The sequence below is a fragment of the Monodelphis domestica genome, chromosome 2 (assembly GCF_027887165.1).
Source record: "Monodelphis domestica isolate mMonDom1 chromosome 2, mMonDom1.pri, whole genome shotgun sequence".
Taxonomy (NCBI): Eukaryota; Metazoa; Chordata; class Mammalia; order Didelphimorphia; family Didelphidae; genus Monodelphis; species Monodelphis domestica.
The window spans coordinates 411,517,803-411,542,612 of NC_077228.1; the positions used below are offsets into that span (position 1 = coordinate 411,517,803).

Sequence of the window (24,810 nt, forward strand, 5' to 3'; positions counted from 1 at the left end):
TGACAATTAGAATAGTTTCAGAAAAAACTGTTAAGATTAATATGAATTCATACAAAGTGAAATAAGAAGAACCAGGAAAACACTGAACACAAGAGCAATATTGTAAGAATGATCAACTGGGTAAAGACTTAGCTACTCGGATCAAGACAATGATTTAAGACAATTTTCGAAAGGGTCCAGAATCAAAATGCTAACCCCCTCTGGAGAGAGCTGAACTCTGAACATAGATTGAAGCACACTTTACTTTTTTTTGTTTTCTTTTGCAACATGATAAATGTAGAAATGTTTTGTATGACTTCATATGTAAAATACAAAATAAAAAAAATAAAAGTATTTCTGTGGACTAGATAGTCACTATTGAAGGCCCTTCAATCTCCAAAATACAGTGAGGAAATGTATAAAGAAGGGTAAGAAAAAATACCAGAGAAAACTGATATTAAATTTCAACTTGATTCTTTCAGCAGAAGGAATTTACCACCTTGGTTTTTTTCACATTTGTTGACTCTCCACACCCAGAAGAAATATATACTTTGGATAGCAATATTTTAATTTCTAAGTTACTTATAATTAATTAGGCAAATCCCTCCCTCCCTCCCATCTCACCTCTCTGACCTCACTTCCTCAGCCTCCTCAGGAGATTAAAATATTGCTAACATTTTATTATGGCAACTTAGATCAGTCAACTTGAGACTGAATTGAGTGGAAACTTGATTATGGTAAGAGAAAGGATAAATAAGTATACATAATCCAGAACCAGCCCTGTGCTTTTGATGATGGAAAAATACAGAGAGCATTTGACTATAATGGATTATTATTGTAACACAAGAAATAAATTACTTTCCAAGAAGAAAAAAGCATGCTGGAAGGAGAATCAAGAGCTCTACCACTAATAAGCAAGGTAGTTAAGATTAGATTATCTCTGGTACTCTTCAACTCAAAATTTTGATAGCACTATGGTTTTATCACCCTGCTCCTTGCACTCTGATTTTAATCTTTAAGCCAGTGTGATACTGCACATTTTAGAGATGGAGTACAAAGCCCTGCCCCCAGGGCCACACCATGTAACCCCCCCACCAGAGACCTAGTGCTTACCCCAGACAGAGGAGGAAGGAAACATTCCCACTAGCTACTGAGCAGAAAGGTGGGAGATGTGAGAAATATCCTCAGGCACGAGGGAGAGGGAATCAGCTCTGACCGGAGTCCCTCTGGCTCTATAGTAACAAACTATGGCAGGTGACTGCAGGCATGCCCACAGAGAGAACTATGTGCCATAGGTTCACCATCACAGCTCTAAGCCATGTTACAAATCTGTTATTTTTCAACTCATATCATAAACTAAAAGGATCTAGTTGTTTTTTGTTAAGTATGTTGGTAAGACAGTGGAAGGATCACTCATAGGAGTCTATCCTAAGACAGCCAGTGAAGGTAAAAACTAAACAGTGAGAAACTTTCCAAAAATAGAGGAATTTAGTGGAAGCCCAAAAAATGTCAAATTTGTTATATGGTTTCAGTTTGATCAAAAGACACTGTGTCAAAACAATTCCTCCATGTAGACAGAGAAATTTTGCAGAGAATTTTCTTAAAGCCCTAAGACAATATATTTATCCATTCTATATGAAAATGAAATCTATAGTTAGTTGCTACTAAAAGGGGCATATGCTTTCCCCAGTAATGACAATGTTTCATCTTGAATAATATACATTTTAACTGAGAGGCCTCTACTAGAACAGCATATATCCAAAGAAATTTTTTTCCAACATTTCTCTATGATATGGTTAAAAAAAAAAGAAAAAAGGAATTAGTTAAATAGCTACAGGATATTATTTGCTAGACCATGCTAATAAAAATGATAAACTACTAAAGTTAATATACAATTTAATTTTATACTAAACTATCAAAGGAATCCTTTATAGAACTTAACCAAAAAAATCATCTGAAAAAACAAAAGGACTAACATATAAAGGAAATAATGGGAGGGGAGAACTTTCAGACCTCAATCTAATACAAGTCATCAAAACCATTTAATAATGCTAAAATATAAAGAAATGGACAAGACTAGACAAGAACCAATCATAAAGGAGTTGTGAGAAAAAAACTTGTACATTTTTGATAAAGCTATAAATTACTATACTACTTCAGAATCCTGTAAATAAAGTGTCTAAAATATCCATACTCTTTATTCACAAAAATGCACTATTAGATTTATAACCCAAGATCACTGATAAGAAGCCCCAATATGATCAAAATATTCACAGCAGAAATTTTTGTAGTAACAAAAGAACTGAAATGGCTAAACAAATTGTGGTATATGAATATAATGGAAGTATTACTGTGCTTTAAGGAATGGCAAGTATGATGAATATAGAGGAGCATAGGAAGATTTATCAACCATCCATTATAGGTGTTAGGGTGCAAAATGAGACATATATATTTTTGTATACAATCATTAAAGGAATTTGTTTTCCTTTACTATGCATATCAGTTTAAAATGTTTTATTTTTTTTCCACAATGGGGTAGGAAAGAAACAGAATTTTGTTCATTTAAAAAAATAAAGGAGAGGAGGTGCTACAAATGTATAATATTGCATGAACTTTCAGATAAGGTCACTACTGAGAGCTAGGAGCTAAGATGGCAGAGTAAAGGATGTTCTGCTTGCCCAAACCATCCAAACACACAAAAATAGAAAATAAATAGCCTCAAAACATAAGAAAGCAGACAGGACACTTCTCATTGGGGTAAGAAAGTAGTTAATCAAGTGCAATATCGGGGAACTTTCTGAATGCTGACTAGCCCAACTCACTGCCAAGTAACATAGGCAACAAAAGGGTGGAACAAGGAAGCAGCTTGGGAAAAGAAAGGGCAGAGTGAAAAGCAGAGGGGAAAGCAACCCAGTGTGCTTCCATATGGTCTAAGGCAACAAACCAGCAGAGAAAGGAAACAGCCCATCCCAGAAGGCAACAAGGAAACCAGTGGCAGAGGAACAGAATCCATCTGGACAAAAAACCCACAAGCCTCTCCTCAAGAAGCTAGTTGGCCAACCCCTAGAAGTGCATAATAAGGGACCAAAATACAGCCAGGCCTACCCCAAGACCAGAGGAGGTTTGACTATAAGCTTGGCAGTGCTCTCTCTACCCCAGAAGCAGAGTAAAACCTCAACAGAAAAACAAATTAATGATGGTAGAAAAAATAACAACTATAGAAAAAATGAGCAAAAGGCAAAAAAACAAAAACAAAAAAAACCCCTAACTTTGGAAAGTGACTTTAGTGACAGAATATCAAAATACAAATACAGTCATTATTGTTAGTTTTATTCAATTTTTTTAACTGTCACTAAAGTAAGAGTAATCTATAAATATTGTAAGGGAAAATGAAGCACATCAGTAATTTCTTTTTTAAAAGAAAAAAGTTTAAAGGATATGATGAAAAATGAAGTAGAGCCAAGAAAGAAATACACATACTCATTATAAGAACTGTAAGTGAATGCTGTAAATTACAAAGAAGACCCTCAGTGCCATTCCTCTGTAGTGATGGGAGACACATAATTTCAGACTTTTTCTCTTCTCCCCTTAAAAAAAGTGGATGGCATGACTCTCTGACAGAGAAGGGATACTGAGAGAAATTATAATGATATAAAAATCAAAGTATATTAGTAAAAGTTTATTTTTTAAAAGAAAAAAGTTAGCTGTATCCAACAAAGTAACTTAAATTGCAGCATCAAGTGACCTAAATAATCTATATAATTAAATTTTGTATGATGCATTCTTAAATGTTGCATTTCTTCAATACTTAAAAATTCCATTAAGATAAAAATCTTATATATATAGTGAAATAAACATTTCCCAATAATCAAATTAAACTAACCTACCGTTCAATAGCTCGCAGCTTGACTTTATCCATATCCTTTAGAACATCCATCATGCTGGGAACAACTTTAGTTCTCTGGTTTTCTGCATATTTTTCGGTGTTGTTCTTATTTGCAATATGGACCTCTTTTATAAGTCTATCTGTTGAACTGTCTGAATCACAGATATTAGATCCCGGTGAAGATGGTGGAGGAGGTGGAAGAGGTGGAAGAGGTGGAGGAGGTGGAGGAGGTGGAGGAGGTAGAGGGTGGACCACTGAATTTGAAGAACAATCTGGTACAGGAGAGGGTGAAGAAGTCACAGATGGTAGTGGTCCCAAGTTACCAGGTATATCATATGATTTCAAGGACTCTAGAAGCAAAAATTATTTATTTAAGAAGCATCTCTTAAAAATCACATGTAAATTAGTTATTATAATTTCTGTGCAAATTAGGAACTATTCCTGAAATGCTAATAAAATAGAGATATGCCTCCTTAGGCAAAAGCAAATTTCCTTGCAAAGGAGTTCCAATAAAGCAAACCCAACAGAAAGCCTATTCTATATCCCAAATTAGAATTCCAAATGATATGTGATTTCAAAGATAAAATAAAAGTATTATCATAATATGATACATAGAATCTTAATTATACTTCACAACAGAAAATTTGAAACATTTGCAAAAATCTTAAGTATAATGTAAACCAGAATAACTTGCAAATCCAAGTATAAACCTCATGTATCTATTATGAGGTAGTATTTTACCCAACTCTGTCAATGTAAAAGAAATCACTCTTAAGTAAGACCAAATGCAATATTCCTACACATAATTTAAATTTACACAAATATTTCCTACAAAAACTAAATACAAATGACATGGGAAAAGTTAGTTATATTCCCTAGGAGAAGTAAGACATGCTTTTTCAGTTATCTACAGTAGGTTTTGGGATATATTCTCTATAGAAATGAGGGCCCTACCATTTATGTTTTACATAAAAGCTACCAACTTTGTTTTAAATTTAGAATTATAATACTAATAAAAATAGTAGTTCACAACCAGGGACTCATTTTCCTTATAATGAAGGCAGTAATACAAATAAAATTATCCTTATTTCAAAGATGAAAGCTCTGCAGAAAAGAAATTTATCTTGCTCTTCTAGTTACATAACTGATCAAAGGTGGTCCTAGATCTTGAACTCAGTTCTTCTGACACCATGTCCATGAGCCTATCTAGTATATCCCAACTCTTCTGAATACAAAAATAGATATTATAGGTTGAAGCTGGGTGGCTCAGTGGATTGAGAGCCAAGCCTAGAGATGGGAGGTCCTACATTCAAATCTGGCCTCAGACACTTCCTCGATGTGTGACCCTGGGCAAATCACTTAACCCCCATTCCAATACATAGTATTGATTCTAAGATAGAAAGTAAAGATATAAAAAAAAAAATAGGCCTCTCATAGTCTTTACTTAGTTCATAAAACAAAAGCATCAAAACACTTTTCAAAGTACTAATCCAATACTTCTTCATGACATAGCAACAACCATGAAACCCTTTAGCTTATGGTGTAGCAAAGTCCTGTAGCTGGAGAGGGTCTGCACCAAAAGGTTGACAAGTGAGTGACTGAATATTTTTTAAAACATTTTACAAACACCACTTGGTAAGTTGTAAAATTATAACAAGTACATTAATAAAATCATGGGTCCCCAAAGTACTAAAAGTACTGATGGGGGGCAGGTGGGTAGCTCAGTGGATGGAGAGCCAGGCCTAGAAATGGGAGGTCCTAGGTTCAAATCTGGCCTCAGCCACTTCCCAGCTATGTGACCCTGGGCAAGTCACTTAACCTCCATTGCCTAGCCCTTACCACTCTTCTGCCTTGGAGCCAATACACAGTATTGACTTCAAGATGAAAGGTAAGAGTTTAAAAAAAAATAAAGTACTGATGCAATTTCTGGATTCTAAGGGAGACAATTATGGAAAAAGAAAAAAAAGAAAAATATATAAGCCAGAAAAGAATCAGAAAATAAATTACATAGGTGACTTGGAAGGTTTGGAACTATTAAAGTCTAATTTGGACTAGTAAGTCAAGTTGCATTTGGTGAGAAGAAATTTGACAAAATGAAGAAATTGAGGAAATTTAGATAATAATCTTGATGGCTAAAAAAATCAACTACTTTGTACACATTGAGGTAGAATTAGGAACAAGGACCAACTTTTAAAGAGATAAAAATTTAAGGATAAAGTAAAGCAGGAACAAGTAACAGTACAATAAACCCCCAAAGTCCAATTACAAAGAGAAGGAATCATTTAGCAAAAACTGCTAGGAAATCTGGAGAGAATATATGAAAGGGAGAGGAAAAATTTATGACCAGATAAACAAATCTAAGGTCACAATAATTAAAAGGAAAACAAGCAAAAGAGGAAAAAAATCTTTACAATAGGTTTCTCTGGTCTCTCATCTAAGGGTCTCATTTCCAAAAGAGTAACTAATCCAAATTTATAAGACTAAGATCCATAACCTAATCAATAAGTATTGAAAGGATATTAACAGGGAGCTTTCAAAGAAAAAAATCCAAACTATCAACAATCATATAACAATGCTCTTAAAATTACTAACAATCAGAAATGAGAAGTAAAGCAATTTTAAAGTTCAGCCTCATACTCATAGAATTGGCAATAATAACAAAAGAAAAAACCCAAATATTGGTGGGGGTGGAAGGAAACAGTTCTACTGTTGGTCAAATTATGAAGTGATCAATTCCTTTTTCCTAAAGTTACTAAACTGTGCATGCACTTTGTGGACACCCAATATAATGCTATAACCAAAAGAAATAAAAGTAAAGGCCCCATACATACAAAAATATAGCCATTCTTTTCTTAACCAAAAATTAAAAACTAAATTAGTAACCTCCCATTGGGAAAAGGTTAAAAACACTGTTTTATGATTATAATGGAATATTATTGTGCCATAAGAAATGACAAAATAGTTTCAGAGTAAATTGGAAGCCCTCTTGGAGAGTGATGCAGAGTGAAATAAGCAGAACTAAAACTATACAAAGATAACATGGAGAAATAACTTTATAAAGATTTTAGAACTCATAAAAATAATGATAAATAATTAAATAAAATTTTTCAATTAAAAAAAACAATGATTATAAAGCAGGAGCCCAAAAAAGTAAAGATGAAAAACATTAGGCTCACATTCTGTCAGAAAGATATAATAAATTTAAAATGCAGAAGTATACATTTTGTAACTGAGGGGTTCAGTCTTTCAGTATAGAGAAAGAGTGGAAACCTCCTTTCTCAAAGCAGGGATCAGGGTAGACAGCTGATGTTTAAGGTTGGCTCAGAGAGAGGAAAGGGGGTTTGAAGATTTTCCCCCTTCAGCCTTCCCTCCTTAGTTAAGGCTGCTCTCCCAGATTCTTCTGCCCGATCGTCCCTGCTCCACTACTGGAGACCAAAGGGTCTCCCCTTGATCTTTTCACTCACACTAGATTCGCAGCTTGAGGAAAAGATAGCCATTTTAATGTGAACTCAATCAGGATAATACAAAGGAATAACTAGCAGGGAAAGAATGGGAGAGGAAAGTGGGGAAGGGGGGAGTCCCTGTCTCTATGGAAACCCTTTCCCTTCTCTCCTTAAGTTTGGGGGGAACTCAGGCTTGGCAGCCTGAGCCCTCTGAGAGAAAGTCAGTTCAACACACCCTGGGTTTGGCCCCTTGGCCACAGTTCAGACTCAGGGCAACAGGAGCTGAAGTAAAGTCGGACAGAGACACAAAATGCCTTTTCTCAGGTTTCTCTTCTCTGGATCCTTTCAATTAGGAAGTGTTGGGGGTAAAGATTTCCAGTCACAAGCAGGAAAAAGTGGGTAACCCTCAGGAGAGTCTTTTTTAACCTTCTCTCTTCAGCTTCTCCCAATTGAGAGACCAACTCCTCTTCCAGCCATAATCTCCATTTTCCAAACTCCTGGGGCCCCTTTGAGGACACCGTTGAGGTCATCAGTTTCACACACGCTTCAGCCTGGCACTATTTCTTTAGTGCCAGCCTCTGTCACAAATTTTTGACATGAACAATGTGGAAATTTGTTTCACTAGTCTATTGCATGTATGTATTTAGAGTTTGTTTTTTTGTTGTTGCTGTTTTTATTTAAAGAAAAAAATTCTAAACCCTTAGCTTCCATCTTAGAATCAATACTAAGTACTGGTTCTAAGCCAGAAAAGCAGAAGGTCTAGGCAATGGGGGTTAAGTGACTTGCCCAGGGTCACAGGGCTAGAAAGTGTCTGATCCAGATTTGAACCCAGGATCTCCTATCTCTAGGTCTGGTTCTCAATCCACTAGCTGCCCTAATTTTTTTTTCTTTTTTTACTTCACTCCAAGAGGGATAGGAAGTAGGAAAGACAGATTAATAAAATTTTGAAAAATACAGAAATTCAGAATTTCAGAAGCACATAAGACAACTTTGAAAGTAACATGTTCAACTTCTTATATCCTTTTTTTTTAAACCCTTACCTTCTGTCTTGGGAGTCAATACTATGTATTGGCTCCAAGGCAGAAGAGTGGTAATGGCTAGGCAATGGGGGTCAAGTGACTTGCTCTGGGTCACACAGGTAGGAAGTGTCCAAGGACAGATTTGAACCTAAGTCCTCCCATCTCTCAGCCTGGCTCTCAATCCACATCCTTTTTTAAAAGAACAAGCTATAAGCAATAGACTTGGCTGTTCTATATACAATTCTTTTTTTTTATCCTATTTAATATCTGAACAAAAACCTAGAGCCTACAAGCATTCAGCTGTTTCTTTTGAGAATCTGATTGTAGATTTGACACTGGGAGAAATTATATACACATTTTGCTACTTTTCAATGTCTCATAGATGGCATATGATTTTTAAAATAAAGTTGATTTAGGAATAATAATGTTGCCGAATCAATCCACATTGATCAAAAAAGTGCTAGGGGAAGAAAAACAAGTATGCTAGCAGTCCATATATTCTTATTTTTTCCAAGATATGTCTGTGGATAGAATTTTTAATTTCTTTAAAAACAGATCTCCTATATAGCAACTAGACATAGTTTCCCCAATGGTTGTGAGAAAGAACCTTAACACCTAGTATTTTCTTCCATTGAACAATCTTGTTGCACCAAAAGATTGATTACTCTGAAATTAAGTCTGTGGACCTCTTCTCTTAGATCCTTACTGGCCTCCTTTCCCTTCTCTACCCTATCTCTTGGGCTATCCTCATCCTAATTCTTGTTTTACTTGTTCCCTTTCTCCTCTTTAAGTATCCTCAGTTTATATTCTGCCTTTGGAACCAAGGTTCAGTAGCACAAAGAACTCACTTAATGCCCTCCCTTGGTCAGCAACTTGTCTTGACCAAAAAGGGGGGAATGGTGAATGCAGTCATCACAAAGGGATATCTGGCTTTGACTCCAGTGACTCCCATGGTTAGAGCAGGTATGAACTAGTTGGAGCCAATCTTGTGATCTCTGAAAACTTCCCCATTGCTATATCTAGAACACCCCCCCCCCCCCGTTCTAATTGGATGTCACTACTTCCTAGCCTTCTTTATAGATTTTTGGTTATTTATATAAAATGAAAACAACTTCAGGGTGCAAAAAAGGGGGGTGGGTGGGGTAGAAGTTCCTGTGCCTTCCATGAGACTCATTTTCTATTAAAAATGTATTTAAAACCTATCCCCTCTGCCCCTAAAGGGTGCTACTGTATCTTTGGTACTATGAAATATCCTGAAGTTGCAATTTCCCTTGCCTTGATTAAAGGAAGACCCTTAATGTTTCTACTTTGGTAGTCCTCTTTATTTCAGGTTGACAAGCCTTTCTCTAAAAGTCTTAAAGCAGAGGTTGGCCACTGAGTATGTTATAATGGGAATCCCTTCATGAATGGATTAATAAGGTTGATTCAAATGCAAGTTAAGAAATATCCAGGGAAAACCGAAACAAATAAACTTACCGAGAGTAAACTTGTTTTCTGCCTCTTGCAACGCAACAATTGCAGCAATCTGGGAACGAAGAATGGTTAGCTCATCTTGAAGGGCAGCTATTTTTTTAATTGCTGCTTTAGTAACAGGAAGACCATTGATTATTTGCATTCTTTGACTTGAAACAGGTGACAAAGGAATTAAAGGTGGAGGCATTGGGTTGAAAAACTGGGTTTTGTCCTCATACTTTTCCCATATACAATTTCTGTAAAGAAGAAGAAACTGAAATATTTCTAGGGAAGAGAAAATTACTTTCTCATACAAAGAAAATAGGGTATCCATAAAACAAAGACAATGTTTTAAAGAAAACAAAGAGAAAGATAATCAGGAGGACAAATTAATACAACAAAAATCTGAAACTTTATTCCACATTCTATGCTCATGAACCTTCAACCTCTGCAAAGAAATGAGGAAGATGGCTAGCAGGAAAAATTTTTAAATTCAAAAAATTATGTAGGGATAGTTTGTTTGTTTGTTTACCTTAAAATAACCACCAGTGTTTATTATTGGAATTTTATGAATAACAATAATGATTTTTTTATGAGAATGCCAATACATTCCTTAGTTTTATTAGAGATAATATTATACCTGGTAATATTTGCTAATATCCTCTTTATACTTAGTAGAGATTATATTGTATGTTATTAAGGCTAAAGAATTCACCTAATATGACAAAGATTGTGGTGATGAGCCTCTTTTAACTTGGTTTTACTAGTCCAGAGCTAAGCAGTGTCTGATTTATAGTAAGAGCTTGATAAATGCCAGTTGAATAAATACAGTTTCAAGAATGACTTATGTGTGTCCATCTCCAGGGAAAGAATGGATATATATTAATAAGCAAAACATCATTTTATATGCTGGAAAACTTGTTTTATGACACTCTAAAATTGATCTTCCTTCCTAATAACCTGTCTTCAAGAAACTCCCAGACTGACCTCTGTCCCAGACTAAACAATAAATTCTCAAGGAGCCCTAGATTGCCTTAGATGCAATTAGCAGATATAATCAGATATTAAGTACTCTTTTTGCCTTAGTTTCTCCCTTTGTATCTAGTCTACTCTCAAGTAACATAACTCTGGCTTTTGTATCTAGACCTCTCCCAGGCTGGTTGACTGTAGTTAGTGCATCATTCAGAAGTGAGTGGCAGGGTCTATGCTCATGTTGGAAAACCTATGCTGTTCTCCTCCCCCTCACCACCCACCATTTTTCATATCATCTGCCCCTCTGCTCAGCAGCCCAATGGGAGTACTTTTTCTCTCTCCTGTCAGGGATAAGGGGGTGGCTCACATGCACATGAACGACACAGTTTGAGTACTCAGTCTCTAAAAGGTTCACCATCACTAACCTATTCTCTCCTTGCTATCAAATTTTATATAGGAAATTCCATGTTGTAGCTTAGTAGAAGTCCCAGGAGAAAGGTTATATGGGTCTTCCTAGATCAATCTTCCTACCTTAATTAAAGACCCTTATTATAACTACTTTAGTAGATCTGTGTTTTTCAGGTTGATTATACAACACTGAGAGAGTGGGATTGTCTCTGTACATCGACTTTTCCACTTAAATCTCCTACATGCACAAGTGTCTTAGTGCACACTCATCTATATACCATAGATGAAAACTCACAAAGACAATCATTATCCTCAGTTACCGAGAGACTACTACTACTACTATATAAGTCAAATGATACCTTCTCCAAAGGGGAAAGAGAGGAGAAGGGAGGAATTACCTAAGTAGTTTAATGTAACAAATTAACAAGTTTTTAAAAAATAAAAGCTAATTGATTGATGGCAAAAAAAAAAGAAATAGGGTATACTCACTCCCCAACACCTAATACTAGTTACCTTATTTTACCAAAAACATAAAACTTTCCTATAGGTGTGAAATTAAACTTTATTATATTAGGTTAAACAGTTAAAGGATGTGAACAATTCTCAAAAGGATTACAAATTTTTAGATATGGTAAAATTCAACAAAAAATCTTTGAATAAATACATTCCATGAGATAATAACACAAATTTAATGTATTAACTATAGACTATGCATGAAAATTCATGAACTATAGTATAACATACTATGCACTATCTAGCCAATTTTATCTGGACTTCTACATTAGTAGTATAACATTTGTATCCTAAAAAATACAAACAAATTTTCTATCCCTCCTAGAAAAAAGCACTATACCTACAGATGCAAATTAAGTTTAATTCCTTACTGTCAACAAGACAAATAAATTAAAATTTTGAAATTAGTATGCATCTAATAAGAAAAAAATATATTTTAATAAAAATGGACAAGATAATTCTGGTCAATACCAATCTTTCCTATACCTATTATTCATGACAGCCCAATTCTTTATTGGAAAAACAATTACCTATATACACTGGATTCAACAAATATTTATCAACATGGGTAGATTGACAAAACCAGAAAGGACATTTGAAAAAGTTTCAAATTTTAAAATATTCAATTGAACTCAAACATTTATAAAGTACCCAGAATCTGAAAATTTTCAGATTATCTGCTATAATACTTTTCAAGTTCAGAGGAAAATACTGAGCTTACCTAAATCTGTCCTGTCTGGCTTCGTCATTTGCCACACATAGGATATCAGCAAATGATGGAACTATGGGGTTCAGAGCAGATCCATGTTGATCACAGTCTAAAGACTTCATGTATTGGAACAGCTAAATGAAAAAGAGGGAAAAGGTCAAGTCTCTAGAGATAAATATATTCTAAGAAAAAAATACAATCCATGGAAAAAAAGAGATTTTTTAAAAGTTTGTGTGTTAAAAGGTATTAAAAGAAAAACATACTAATATTCCTAAGCATAATCAAGTTATTCTTTTTACCTAAAGTTAAATAAGTAGTACATTCTGTTCATTTTCTCCAGGAAATTTTTCCTAATTAATCTTACCAATCACATATAAAAAAATAATTAGCTATAGAAATCTGCTCAGTAGATACCGTCATACTTTGTGGCTCCCAATCATCAACAGGAAAATGCAGAATAATAATTACTGATATCTATGGCAAATAAAATCTTGCAAAGAAAGTACTTTACATTCATTATCTCATCAAAAGTTTTGTGTGGGAAGCAGTACAAATATTATTGTTTCCATTTTACAGACAAGGAATTGGGGCTCAGAGAATATTAACTTGAATTCAAGACATTCTAGCTGAACAATCAATAGTTTGTAAAAACCAATCAATAAGCATTTATTAATTGCTCACTTGGGTCAATAAGTCAACAAACTTTTATTAAGTATTTTCTACATATATGCTAGGCTCTGTGTGAAGTGCTGATACAAAGAAAAAGCATTAAATCCTCTTCAAGGATTCTTGAAGATATTGAAAAGGTATAGAATAGCTGCTTTGATGAGTAAGAGAATGAACTGATTAAAGAGCTATAAAAAAGATTCCATTGATGTAATGAAGGCTCCATTGAGAGTTATGTTACATAAATTTATAGTGGTCCCAGTCTAATTTGGTTCTATGATTCTTCCAGCTCTGTTCAATAGTACAAGAATACAGTTTAAGAAAACAGAGCAGACTCAAGTTTGGATCTGGTAAGGCACTGTCAGTGATGGAGCACACAAAGGGAAAGGGAAGGGGAATATGCATTTACTAAATGCAAGGGACTATGCTACAAACTTTAGAAATCCCTTTTGATTCTACAACAGCCCTGTGAGGTAGGTATTATTATCCCCATTTTACTGTTGAAGAAGCAGGCAGAGAGGTTAAGTGACTCAGGCCTTCCTTACTCCAGAACAGCATGCTACCCACTGCACTACCTACAGAGGAAAGGGTGGAGTAACACAAGTTTCTGATCTGATAAAGGAATTTCAGTGTTCCAGGTAAAATGCACTAGAGATATAAGAATAAAGAGAACAATCCTAAAAAGGAGTTTACACCCTACTAGGACAGATAATGAACATAAAGTGAATAAATACAAAATAATTTGGAAGGGACCACTTGGAAGGATTGGAAAGACTTCAAAAAATAGATGGTGCTTGAACCAAGCTGTTTACTTTTTAATATCCTTACCACTTTCCATCTTAGAATCAAAACTGCTTAGTTCCTAGGCAATGAGAGTACTAAGGCACTAGGCAGTGGGAGTTAAGTGACATGTCTAGGGTCACACAGCTAGAGGGTTTCTGAGGACAGAGTATTTATGCACTTGCAAATCTGTTACTGGTAGGGATATACATCAAAAATGATTAGAGACCACCAGTGTAGAAAATACAAGAACCAAAAAAACCATCACTTTTAGACAGCAAAATTCTCTCCTCTAATATCTCCTCCTAAAAGGTTTTTCTTATGTATATTCAAGATTCTTTTAAAGATATACTTTTATATTTTCTGGTTCTGAGATCTGTGTGGGTACTTCCTTCAAAGATACACAAAACAGCTCACCCATGACCTTCCATCCTGAGTGGACTCTTTTGCATTTATTGAGGCTACCCAGCATATTCATGACTTTATTCTAGTGTCACTGACATTGTGTGGTGTCTAATGAAGCACATGGGTTCTCTTTTATTCTTGCCACATTATGGGTCCACCTTATTTTCTAGTCATGAATCTCTCTGATGACAATTCTTTGTCACTTCCCCTGGAGAGACTTGGCTGACACCCACTATGTATCTCTCCATTGCTTTCTAAGTGACACATAATTTTTTAAAAACATTTACCTTACATCTGTAATGATTACTTGTGAAATAGACACTGATGTTTCTTTGGGGATGGTGTTTGATAGACTAAAGGAGCTATTTGGGGAGGAGGTGAGGTGTTGAGTGGTAGAAGCCTAGATAAAGTGGCTTATACTCTTTCCTCCTGGGATGTGCTATCAAGTTGTGCTACTCAGGAAATTGGGGTCCCCGTTATGAGTGAGTGACTAGGAGAAGAAGGAAGGTCTGCACTAACAGGTGATATAAGGAGTACCCCCAAATTCCCTTACACGAAACAGTCAGTGGAATAAGCCTCCTCTGAGTCTTCTGGGAGGGATCTTGATCTGCACTCTGTTATGGCTGATCTGTATTCTCAACAAGTTGTTTTCCCCCTAGCTCCTTGAATAAGCCACTTGAAAATATGACTGCAAGTAAGATGATTTAATGGGCAATGAATATAAGGAATGATAGAGAGCTGGAATAAGGAAATCAGAGTGTCTGATTTCTAACCCCAGGTCCTTGGTTCTGGCAGCTGTAAAGCAAAATCCAGAATTTCACCTCTCTTTGCCCCTATGTCTCACTCCTAATGTAATACTTATAGGGTCAAGGAATAAATAGGGCAGGTGCAAAAGGCTAAGGGAAGACCTGGACCCCTCTGGCTGGGAGTCCTAGATTCTTTCAGGCCCAAAGAGACTTGACTCTCAAGTTAGATATTGTCTGAAGTATTATGATGGTGAAATACTCTTCAGGAGAAATCCTGGAGTTGGACACATGAAAATCTTTGATCAAGCTCTTAGCAAATCTCTGATGAGACACTTTCATCCACCTTGAGATCTCCACACCCAAAAGCCCCAAGTTCCTCTTGGAGCTCCCCCAGGTTAACCTTCTTCTCCCATGATACTGTTACCAACGGTCTCTGGCTGTTAATCATCTCTTCTTTCAAAGTTCCATCTTTTCGTCTGCAACCTGCCCTTACACATCTTAGAACAAATACTGTGTATTGGTTCCAAGGCAGTAGAGTGCTAAGGACTAGGCAGTGAAGGTTAAGTGACTTGCCCAGGGTCACAAAGCTAGGAAGTGTCTAAGGCCCAATTTGGACTGAGGACCAAGGTCTCCAGGCCTGGCTCTCAATCCGCTAACTATCCAGCTTGAGCGGAGTCTTTTTCCTTCTTAAAGATAATTTTTCCAATTACATCTAATAAAATTTTCCATATGTTTTCTGAAGTTATAAGATCCAAATTGTATCCCTCTCTTTCCTCCCCACTCCTAGAGATAACAAGCAATTAGCATGCAAAACATATTTCCATATTTTGAACTGAGTCTTGAAGCTGTACAGCAGACACAGGGAGGGAGGGCATGGCAGACATGAGGATCTGCTAGTACTAAGACTTAAAATGGGGGCTGAGTGTCATGGGTAAGGAATAGAGAGAATGGCAGTACCACGAAGTAGCCAAAGTGGAGAGAAAATAATATCCAATAGAGATGGAAATATAGGAGGGAGCCAGGCCTTTAAAGCTAAACAGAATTTATATTTTATGCCGGAACTAATAAGAAACCTCTAGAAGGAAGGAGATTAGCTGGAGCAGAGGAAGATCATTAGCAATAGTGACACCAAAAATAGGGCTAATGAAACATTTTTTTTTAATATACAGAAGAGGAAAGAAAGTTCAGAACAAAGCACAAAGACCATTTTGAAAATAATAGATAAAAGGGTAATCCAAGGTTTTCTATATGATCCTGATTCTGTCTCTCATTGTAGCATCCCAAGCATATTCACATCTATGAAATATAGATGACTGTATGATTACTGTGTCTCCAAGCATAAGGTTATACCAATGAGGCTTGTGAATGTAACCTTGAACTGGCCATGTGGCCCTTGGCTAAGACAAACTCATTAGCATGCTCCGAGTCAATTCCCCGGGAAAGCGCTGTTTGCAATGTACACGCCCAAAGGTGTTCCCTCTACCTTGCCACCCAATCTTAATTGTCTATACTTTGTGATGTGGTTACTACGTCCTTGGGAGTACCGCCCAAGCAGGACATGAATAAATTCAGAGGCAATCCCATGAACTTCCTCTTGGCCTTTCTCCCTTCCATGGAGCTCCACTGGGCTCCTTAATGACTATGTCTCTCTCTTCTTGACCTTCTCCTTCCCCGAGGCTGTAACCATCTCGGCCTGCATTCTCTATCTTAATCTCCTCAACCACCTTGTATTCCATTATCCTCATTTTCCGCCTTAAGGAAAATCATAGGGGTTGCCTGCCCTATCCAATCACTGATTTGTCGGTGTCTTTCATTTCCACCCTGGTTCTCGGTTCCTACCTCTCCTCGGGTCCCATCACAAAGGTGAGCCCCTTTCCCTTGTGGGACCCTGCTGGTCAGGGAAGTCCATTAAGGAAAACCCCACACTCATGTGTTTAAAGTACTTTTTCTACTGGTGTCCAAGCTCAGAATAAACAGACAGAGCTGGGCAAAGGTGATAAGAGCCAGCAATAAGACAGAGCAGCAGAAAGAAGAGATCAGCTGTGAGAAAAATTCTGGCTGTAGAAAGAACATGGTGTAACTAATTTGGATATCAATAGAATGTAGGTAGAGAGAAGAATCAAGAATAATTCCAATTGAATTTGGGAGGGGGTGGGGAGTCAAGAAGGATGATAGCACATTTGACAACAATAGGAAAGTTTGGATGAGGGAAAAATTTTCAGGAAGAAAGATAATGAGGTGAGTTTTTAAGGGGCCTCCATGACCTCCTATTTGAAATGTCTGGTAGGCAATTGTTGATATGGGACTAAAACTCTAGAAGGTGGTTTTGGGTAGAAAGATAAAACGTTCACTTCAGTTAAAAAGGAAAATAACGTGTTTTCCAAATCAGACTTTAAATTCACTAAGAGCAAGGGCTATTTTTTCCATTTTTCTTCCCACCCCCTGTACTTCCTCACTCTTAGTATGGTAAAGATGGTAAACACAGTCTGGTAGAACAAATAATGCATGTTAATTTACTTACCTCAAAGTTAGGCCTTGGACAAGGTTCTAAAGGTAAAATTTTCCCAATGCTACGAACAATACTTCGAGTAGATCCATATTCCTTATTTTCCCATGATGGTAAAATCTATTTAAATGCAGAAACATTTAAAAATTTAAGTATCATCAGCATATACAAAAAGTACCTTAAAGAAAAGGAGGGGAAAAAAATATCAAGCCTTTGGAATTAGAAGAGAGCTTATGAAACCCATGAATTTTCTTCACATAAACCTTCTAGCCACATTTCTCTCTTCCTGTACTAGAACAACAAAAAAAACCCCAAACTTTTAAAATACAGTATTTTACATTTTTTCCTACTAAATTTCTTTTTTCTATGTTTGACTTCTGTATTCCAGTCTATCATCTAATGTATTAGCTTTGTGTTTTCTACAAATTTAACAATATTATCTATTTTCTTATCTAAGTCACTAATAAAAATGAGAGAAAACCCTGCTATCAGTCAGACTGATACTAATCTATTTATTAGTCAATATGCTGTAGGTATGATCTTTCAATCACTTAATCAGTCACCTTTCTTTTCTATCATCCAGCCTAGGAATCATCTTTTCCACTATCATGCAAAATTTGTCAAAAACTTTTATATCTATATAAACATATATGACAAAGTATAAATGTATTCTTTAAATTTATTTAAGAAAATCAAGTTACTCCAGTCTTCCCTTCCCCCCCAAAAAAAACATACATAAGGTGGGGAGGGAAAAATTATTTAGGCAAGAATTACAAAATAATTCATTACAAACAGGAAAACTTTATGAAAAAAAAAAGAACTGGTTTATTTGTTCTATTTCTATTAATCTCAAAAATCAAATTTCAAGTTTGACAAATAGGTTATAAAAATTTCTCCTTAATTGTTTAAATAGTAAGTAATCTATATAGTAATAATAAAATTATATATACATAGTCTGGAAGGCAGGTATATACCAATATTTTTTGCTATATAACAAAATAATATCCTAAGTAAATTAGGGCAGCATGGAAAAAAATTACCTATCAGATCTACGGATAAGGGAGAGTTCATGGCCAAACAACAGATAGAGAGGATCACAGGAGATATAACAGATTATCTTGATTACATTAAATTTAAAAGGTTTTGTACAAACAAAAATACTACAATGAAAATTAGAAGTAGGAAACTAAGATCTCCTTTATCAAATGCATAGGGAACTAAGCCAAATTTATAAAAATAAGAGGCATTCCTCAATTGATAAATGGTCAAAAGATAATAAAAAGGCAGTTTTCAGAAGAAAAAAAAAGCTATCAAGCCTTGTGAAGAAAAATGCTCTAATTCACTAATAATTATAGAAATGCATATTAAAACAACTCTAAGGTGCCACCTCACATCTATCTAACATGACAGAAAAGAGAAAATGATAAATGCTGAAAGAAATGTGGAAAAATAGGTAAACTAATGATCTATTAATGGAGCTATGAATTAGTTCAGCCATACTGGAAAACAATTTAGAATGATGGCCAAAGGACTATAAAACAGTGTATGCCCTTTGATTCAGTAACACTACTACTAGGTCTGTATTCCAAAGAGATTACTGAAAAGAAAAAAAAGATCTATTTCTAAAAAAACTATTTATAGCTACTTTTTGTGGTGGCAAAGAATTGAAACCTGACAGGATGCCCATTAATTGGGGAAGGGCTGAATAAATTGTGATATATGATAGCGATGGAGGAATACTACGAAGGAGAAGGTTTGAGAAAAAACAAGTACGACTTTTACGAAAGACCTGGCTACTCTGACCAATAGAATGATCCATGACAATTTCAAAGGATTCATGATGAAAAATGCTATCCATCCCCAGATAGTGAACTGATGAGCTCTAAGTGAAGATTGAAGTATATATATTTTTCCCTTCTTTATTTTTCTTATTTTGACCATAATATGGATATATGTTTTGCATGGCTTCTTATATAAAAAGGATAAAATATTTCTTGCATTCTCAATGGGTAGGAGAGAAGTCAAGGGAGAAAATTTAGAACAAAAAATAAAGTTTTAATAAAGTTTTTAAAAATTAAAATAAAATTACATGTAAAGGAATAAAGAGAAAACAGAATCAGAACAACAAAAAGACCTTTTGGCCACTATCCAAGAGAAAAAAGCTGATATTTACTTACAGTGGAACATATCTGGTACAAATCAGTTCTTGAAAAAAGATTTGAAGGTAAGCTTGTCACTATAACTCGAACAATACTTCGACCATTTGCATGAGCTTCCCATATTGGTGTAAACTGTTCCCAAAGCCCCATGGAAAGAATATACAACAATTATCATTTTAAAAGAAACTTTACCAAATACCCTAAATAAAGCATTATCCTATCTAGGGAAAAGAACTAAATTAACTTATGTGCCAGACACTGTGTTAAATGCTTTACAAATTTACTTTCATTTGCTCAAGACAACCCTTTAAATTAGGTGCTCTTATTATTCTTATTTCAGTTAAAAAAATTGAGGTACTCAGGAGTTAAATGACTTGCTGAAGATCACACAGTTAATAAGTTTATACGGTAGGATTTGAAGCTCTGAGTTAGTGCTTCTTTTTTTTTTTTAAACCCTTACCTTTCATCTTGAAGTCAATACTGTGTATTGGCTCCAAGGCAGAAGAGTGGTAAGGGCTAGGCAATGGGGGTCAAGTGACTTGCCCAGGGTCACACAGCTAGTAAGTGGCTGAGGCCAAATTTGAACCTAGGACCTCCCATCTCTAGGACTGGTTCTCAATCCACTGAGCTACCCAGCTGCCCCCACTACTAAGAATTCTAAGAAACAGAAATGAAGAGGAAATGCATTTTGGGCAGCTAAGTGACTTATTGAATATGACTTTTGGCTTAGGGGTCAGAAGCACTAACTCAGAGGGGGCAGCTGGGTAGCTCAGTGGATTGAGAACCAGGCCTAGAGATGGGAGGTCCTAGGTTCAAATTTGGCCTCAGCCACTTACTAGCTGTGTGACCCTGGGCAAGTCACTTGACCCCCATTGCCTAGCCCTTACCACTCTTCTGCCTTGGAGCCAATGCACAGTATTGACTCCAAGACGGAAGGTAAGGGTTTTTAAAAAAAAAAATTCTTAGTAGCTTTCAAAGTTTAGCTCAAGATCAAGAAAGTCAATAGTTTGAGAAAGTCAATAGTTTGAGAGTCAGAACAAGGAGTTCAGATATCCATCTAGTACTTATTACCTATGTGGCCTTGGCAAATCACTGAAAACTCTCTATATTTCAGTTTCTTTGTGAGTAAAATGAGGGATTTGGGATTAGATGGCTTTATGATAATACCATAAAGCTCTATAGATATGATACTATAGTTCTGTACTACCTCCTTTATGAGGCGTTTTTCTGATCTCCTCAGATGCTTATGACTTAGTCAGCAAAATTACTTTATTTTGTATATACTTGTATATAAGCATGTGACCCCAGGAAAAATGTAAGCTCATTGGGAACAGAAACAGTATCTTTTCTGTCTTTGACTGGATAGAAGAGTGCCCAGCATAAAGTAGGGATTTAATAAATGTTTGCTGACTGAGTGATTAGCTTTCCCATCTTTGCTAGATTTTAAAGTCCTTGAAGATAGTGACTGTCTTACAAGTTTCTAAATCACTTGCTTACTTACAACTGAGTAAATACTCAATAAATCATTATTTACTGACATTTAAATACCTTTGGCCTATGTTTTACAATCTTAATCTCTCCCCTTCAAAGAACTTCTCAGGGGCATCTGGGTAGTTCAGTGGATTGAGAGCCAAGCCTAGAGATGTGAGGTCCTAGGTTCAAATCTGGCCTCAGCCACTTCCTAGCTGTGTGACCCTGGGCAAGTCACTTGACCCCCATTGCCTAGCCCTTACCACTCTTCTGCCTTGGAGCCAATACACAGTATTGACTCCAAGATGGAAGAGAAGGGTTTAAAAAAAAAAAGAACTTCTCTGAAATTATTCTGTTAGTATACATGATCCATACAAATCTCATACTTGCTTTCATATTATCTCATACAAAATAACTAGAGAACTGTCTTTCTAACCTTTCTATCTGAGAAAAATTCCTGAAAGGGTAGAAACTATCTCTGATATTCAATTCTTTTGAGTTATGATACTTGAGTATGATGCTTGAGTTGATACTTGTTGAATAGAAAGGCAGAAGAAATGAAAATGACAATTGTTCAATATCTTAAAAAATTACATATATACATTCTTCCTATCTAACAAGAAACTTAAATTTTGCCTGAAATCAAATATTTATATTTTAAATTTACCTAAAACAACTTGAAGACAAGTACAATGAGGCAATATGTCTGGTATAATATATTTACCTGTTCTAGTGGGAAGCCAAAATATTCCAGGAGCTGTCTGAAGAGATTCAACATGAGAGACATTGACACTGAAATAGCAGAATATAAATTGAATGAAATACTAAACTCTGAAAAGAAATTGAATAATTCAAGTTAGAAATAAAAAGAACAAATATGTATTGTATATGGAGAAAATGAAAGCTTTACAACTTAATAGGGTAAGATACTGGCATCAAAATTGCAGGTAAAAGGGAAGCAGCTGGATAGCACTATGGATAAAGTAAGTCACGACAACTTGGGCTTAAATTTGACCTTAGACTCTTCCTGGCTGTGTGACGGAATACCCTTGCACTTTTGTCTTAAAATTGTTTCTAAGACACTGAGGGAGAAAGGAAAGACTGGAAAGAGGGAAGGAGAGAAGTAAGGAAAAGATGGAGGGCATTAAAGGGCATGAAACAGGCACCCAAATACAACAAGAATTATTTCTTCTGGAAGGAAGAAAGTTGTTGGAAAAAATGTGCCAGGAAAAAGGCACACTCTTTTAGTGGTGGAGTATTCAACTTTTATTTTAGCTGGAACTTATTATATAGGCCAGAGTTCTGCAAACTCCTGGAATTCCAAAAGGTGATCACTACTACTAAATTTACAGAATCAAGGGCTTCTGAGTTGGAAGGGGCCTTAAAGACTATTCGGTCTAATTCATATGAACAAGTGTCAATTCTACACCATACCTAATAAGTAGTCATCCAGATAACTGCTAAAGGCCTTCCACAGACAACTTCATTACACTTCCCAATACTTCTGATCGTTAGGAAGTCTTAAAGATCTAGATCAAGTTTCCCCAGTGCACTAACTTTTTTTTTTTGGCTGAACCATTTCAAATTTAGATAATTTTTTCCCCTTGGGTATGAGTTATTTTCTGGCTTTCTAAGACTAGAATAATGTAATTTCTCCCTAAGTGACATAGCTGTCAAACTAATATTCCTGAAGTGCACATCTGACCATGTTACTCCCCTATTCAATTAAGATCTGGAAATTCCTCTTGCCTTCAGACTCTTTTTGTCATTTGAAGCCCTTCATTAATGGTCTGTCACCCAAAGGGTCTTTCCAGGCTGATTTCTCCCCCAGAACCTAACTGATCTCCTTGCTAAAGTGGTCTATTTGTTATGTCCCACAGCAGGACACGGACTGCCACTAACCTCTGTCTAGCTCAGGATGCATGCCTAAACTGAAATACAATCTACCTCCACTTCTAGGAATCCATTCCCAGCTTCCCTCAAAGATTAATTGAAATACCATCACCTTCAAAAAACCCTTCCTGGAAACAATCTTCATAAAAAACCTCTGACAAAGGTTTAATTTCTCAATTTTACAAAGAGCTAAATCAATTGTACAAAAAATCAAGCCATTCTCCAATTGATAAATGGGCAAGGGACATGAACAGGCAGTTCTCAGCCAAAGAAATCAAAACTATTAATAAGCACATGAAAGAGTGATCTAAATCTCTTATAATCAGAGAGATGCAAATCAAAACAACTCTGAGGTTTCACCTCACACCTAGCAGATTGGCTAACATGACAGCAAAGGAAAGTAATGAATGCTGGAGGGGATGTGGCAAAGTGGGGACATTAATTCATTGCTGGTGGAGTTGTGAATTGATCCAACCATTCTGGAGGGCAATTTGGAACTATGCCCAAAGGGCGATAAAAGAATGTCTACCCTTTGTTCCAGCCATAGCACTGCTGGGTCTGTACCCCAAAGAGATAATGGACAAAAAGACTTGTACAAGAATATTCATAGCTGCGCTCTTTGTGGTGGCCAAAAATTGGAAAATGAGGGGTTACCCTTCAATTGGGGAATGGCTGAACAAATTGTGTTACATGTTGGTGATGGAATACTATTGTGCCCAAAAAAATAATAAAGTGGAGGAATTCCATGGAGACTGGAACAACCTCCAGGAAGTGATGCAGAGCGAAAGGAACAGAACCAGGAAAACACTGTACACAGAGACTGATACACTGTGGTACAATCGAACATAATGGTCTTCTCCATTAGTGTCAATGCAATGTCCCTGAACAATCTGCAGGGATCTAGGAGAAAAAACACTATCCATAAGCAGAGGACAAACTGTGGGAGTAAAAACACCTAGGAAAAGCAACTGCTTGACTACAGGGGTTGAGGGGATATGATTGAGGAGAGACTCTAAATGAACACCCTAATGCAAATACCAACAACATGGAAATGGGTTGGGATCAAGGACACATGTGATACCCAGTGGAATCGAGCATTGGCTATGGGAGGGGTGGGGGAGGGGGGAGGAAAAGAAAATGATCTTTGTTTCCAATGAATAATGTTTGAAAATGACCAAATAAAATAATGTTTAAAAGGGAAAAAAACAACCCTTCCCAATTCCCACAGTTGTTAGTATTTTGTTCTCTATAAAAAAATTACTGCATGTAAATGTACAAAGTAATCTGGTTCTTTTCGTAATGTTTACAAACAAATCCAGGTCTGATACTTGAAAAACTCTTACTTGATCCTACCTTTTCCTCCATTAATCATGTCTCCTCCTTATCATAGCCAACCTCTGAGAAAAAGCAAACTACTTTCCTTACCTACATTTCTTTCTCTGCCCTTTGAGGTTTCCAACTTCAACAATCCACTAAAATTACACACCAAAATTACCAGTGATCTCTTAATAAACCTGATGGTCTTTTCTTCATCTTCATCTTAGACCTTTCTGCATCATTTAACTGTTAATCATCCTATTCACTGGAATGGATACTTTCTTCAGCTTGGGTTTTCATGAAATTAGTCTCTGTTGGTCTTCTTCCTGTCTAACCAATCCTTTTCAGTCTCTTTTGCTAGATTATCATCCACATCACAACCATTGTGGATACATAAAAAAGATTCAATGTAACCCTCTATACTCATTCATTCTAGCCTTGACTTCATCAGTTCAGATAAATTTATCTATCATCTCTCTGTGTCGAA

At 36.0% G+C, this 24,810-nt stretch overlaps 1 protein-coding gene across 4 annotated transcripts in view; it reads right to left on the reverse strand.

Annotated features, from left to right (window-relative positions):
* The window catches only part of MTFR2 (mitochondrial fission regulator 2), a 61,827-nt gene that overhangs the window by 34,480 nt on the left and 2,537 nt on the right, over nucleotides 1-24,810 (reverse strand). For all 4 annotated transcript variants that reach the window (XM_007484600.3, XM_056818852.1, XM_056818853.1 and 1 more), the window contains exons 2-7: nucleotides 21,838-21,905; nucleotides 19,662-19,775; nucleotides 17,500-17,604; nucleotides 12,394-12,515; nucleotides 9,804-10,036; nucleotides 3,867-4,215 (exon numbers count right to left, since the gene is read on the reverse strand). In XM_007484600.3, the coding sequence (XP_007484662.1) occupies nucleotides 3,867-4,215; nucleotides 9,804-10,036; nucleotides 12,394-12,515; nucleotides 17,500-17,604; nucleotides 19,662-19,775; nucleotides 21,838-21,900 (986 nt within the window). In that variant the 5' untranslated portion in view covers nucleotides 21,901-21,905. The remainder of the gene's footprint in view (nucleotides 1-3,866; nucleotides 4,216-9,803; nucleotides 10,037-12,393; nucleotides 12,516-17,499; nucleotides 17,605-19,661; nucleotides 19,776-21,837; nucleotides 21,906-24,810) is intronic.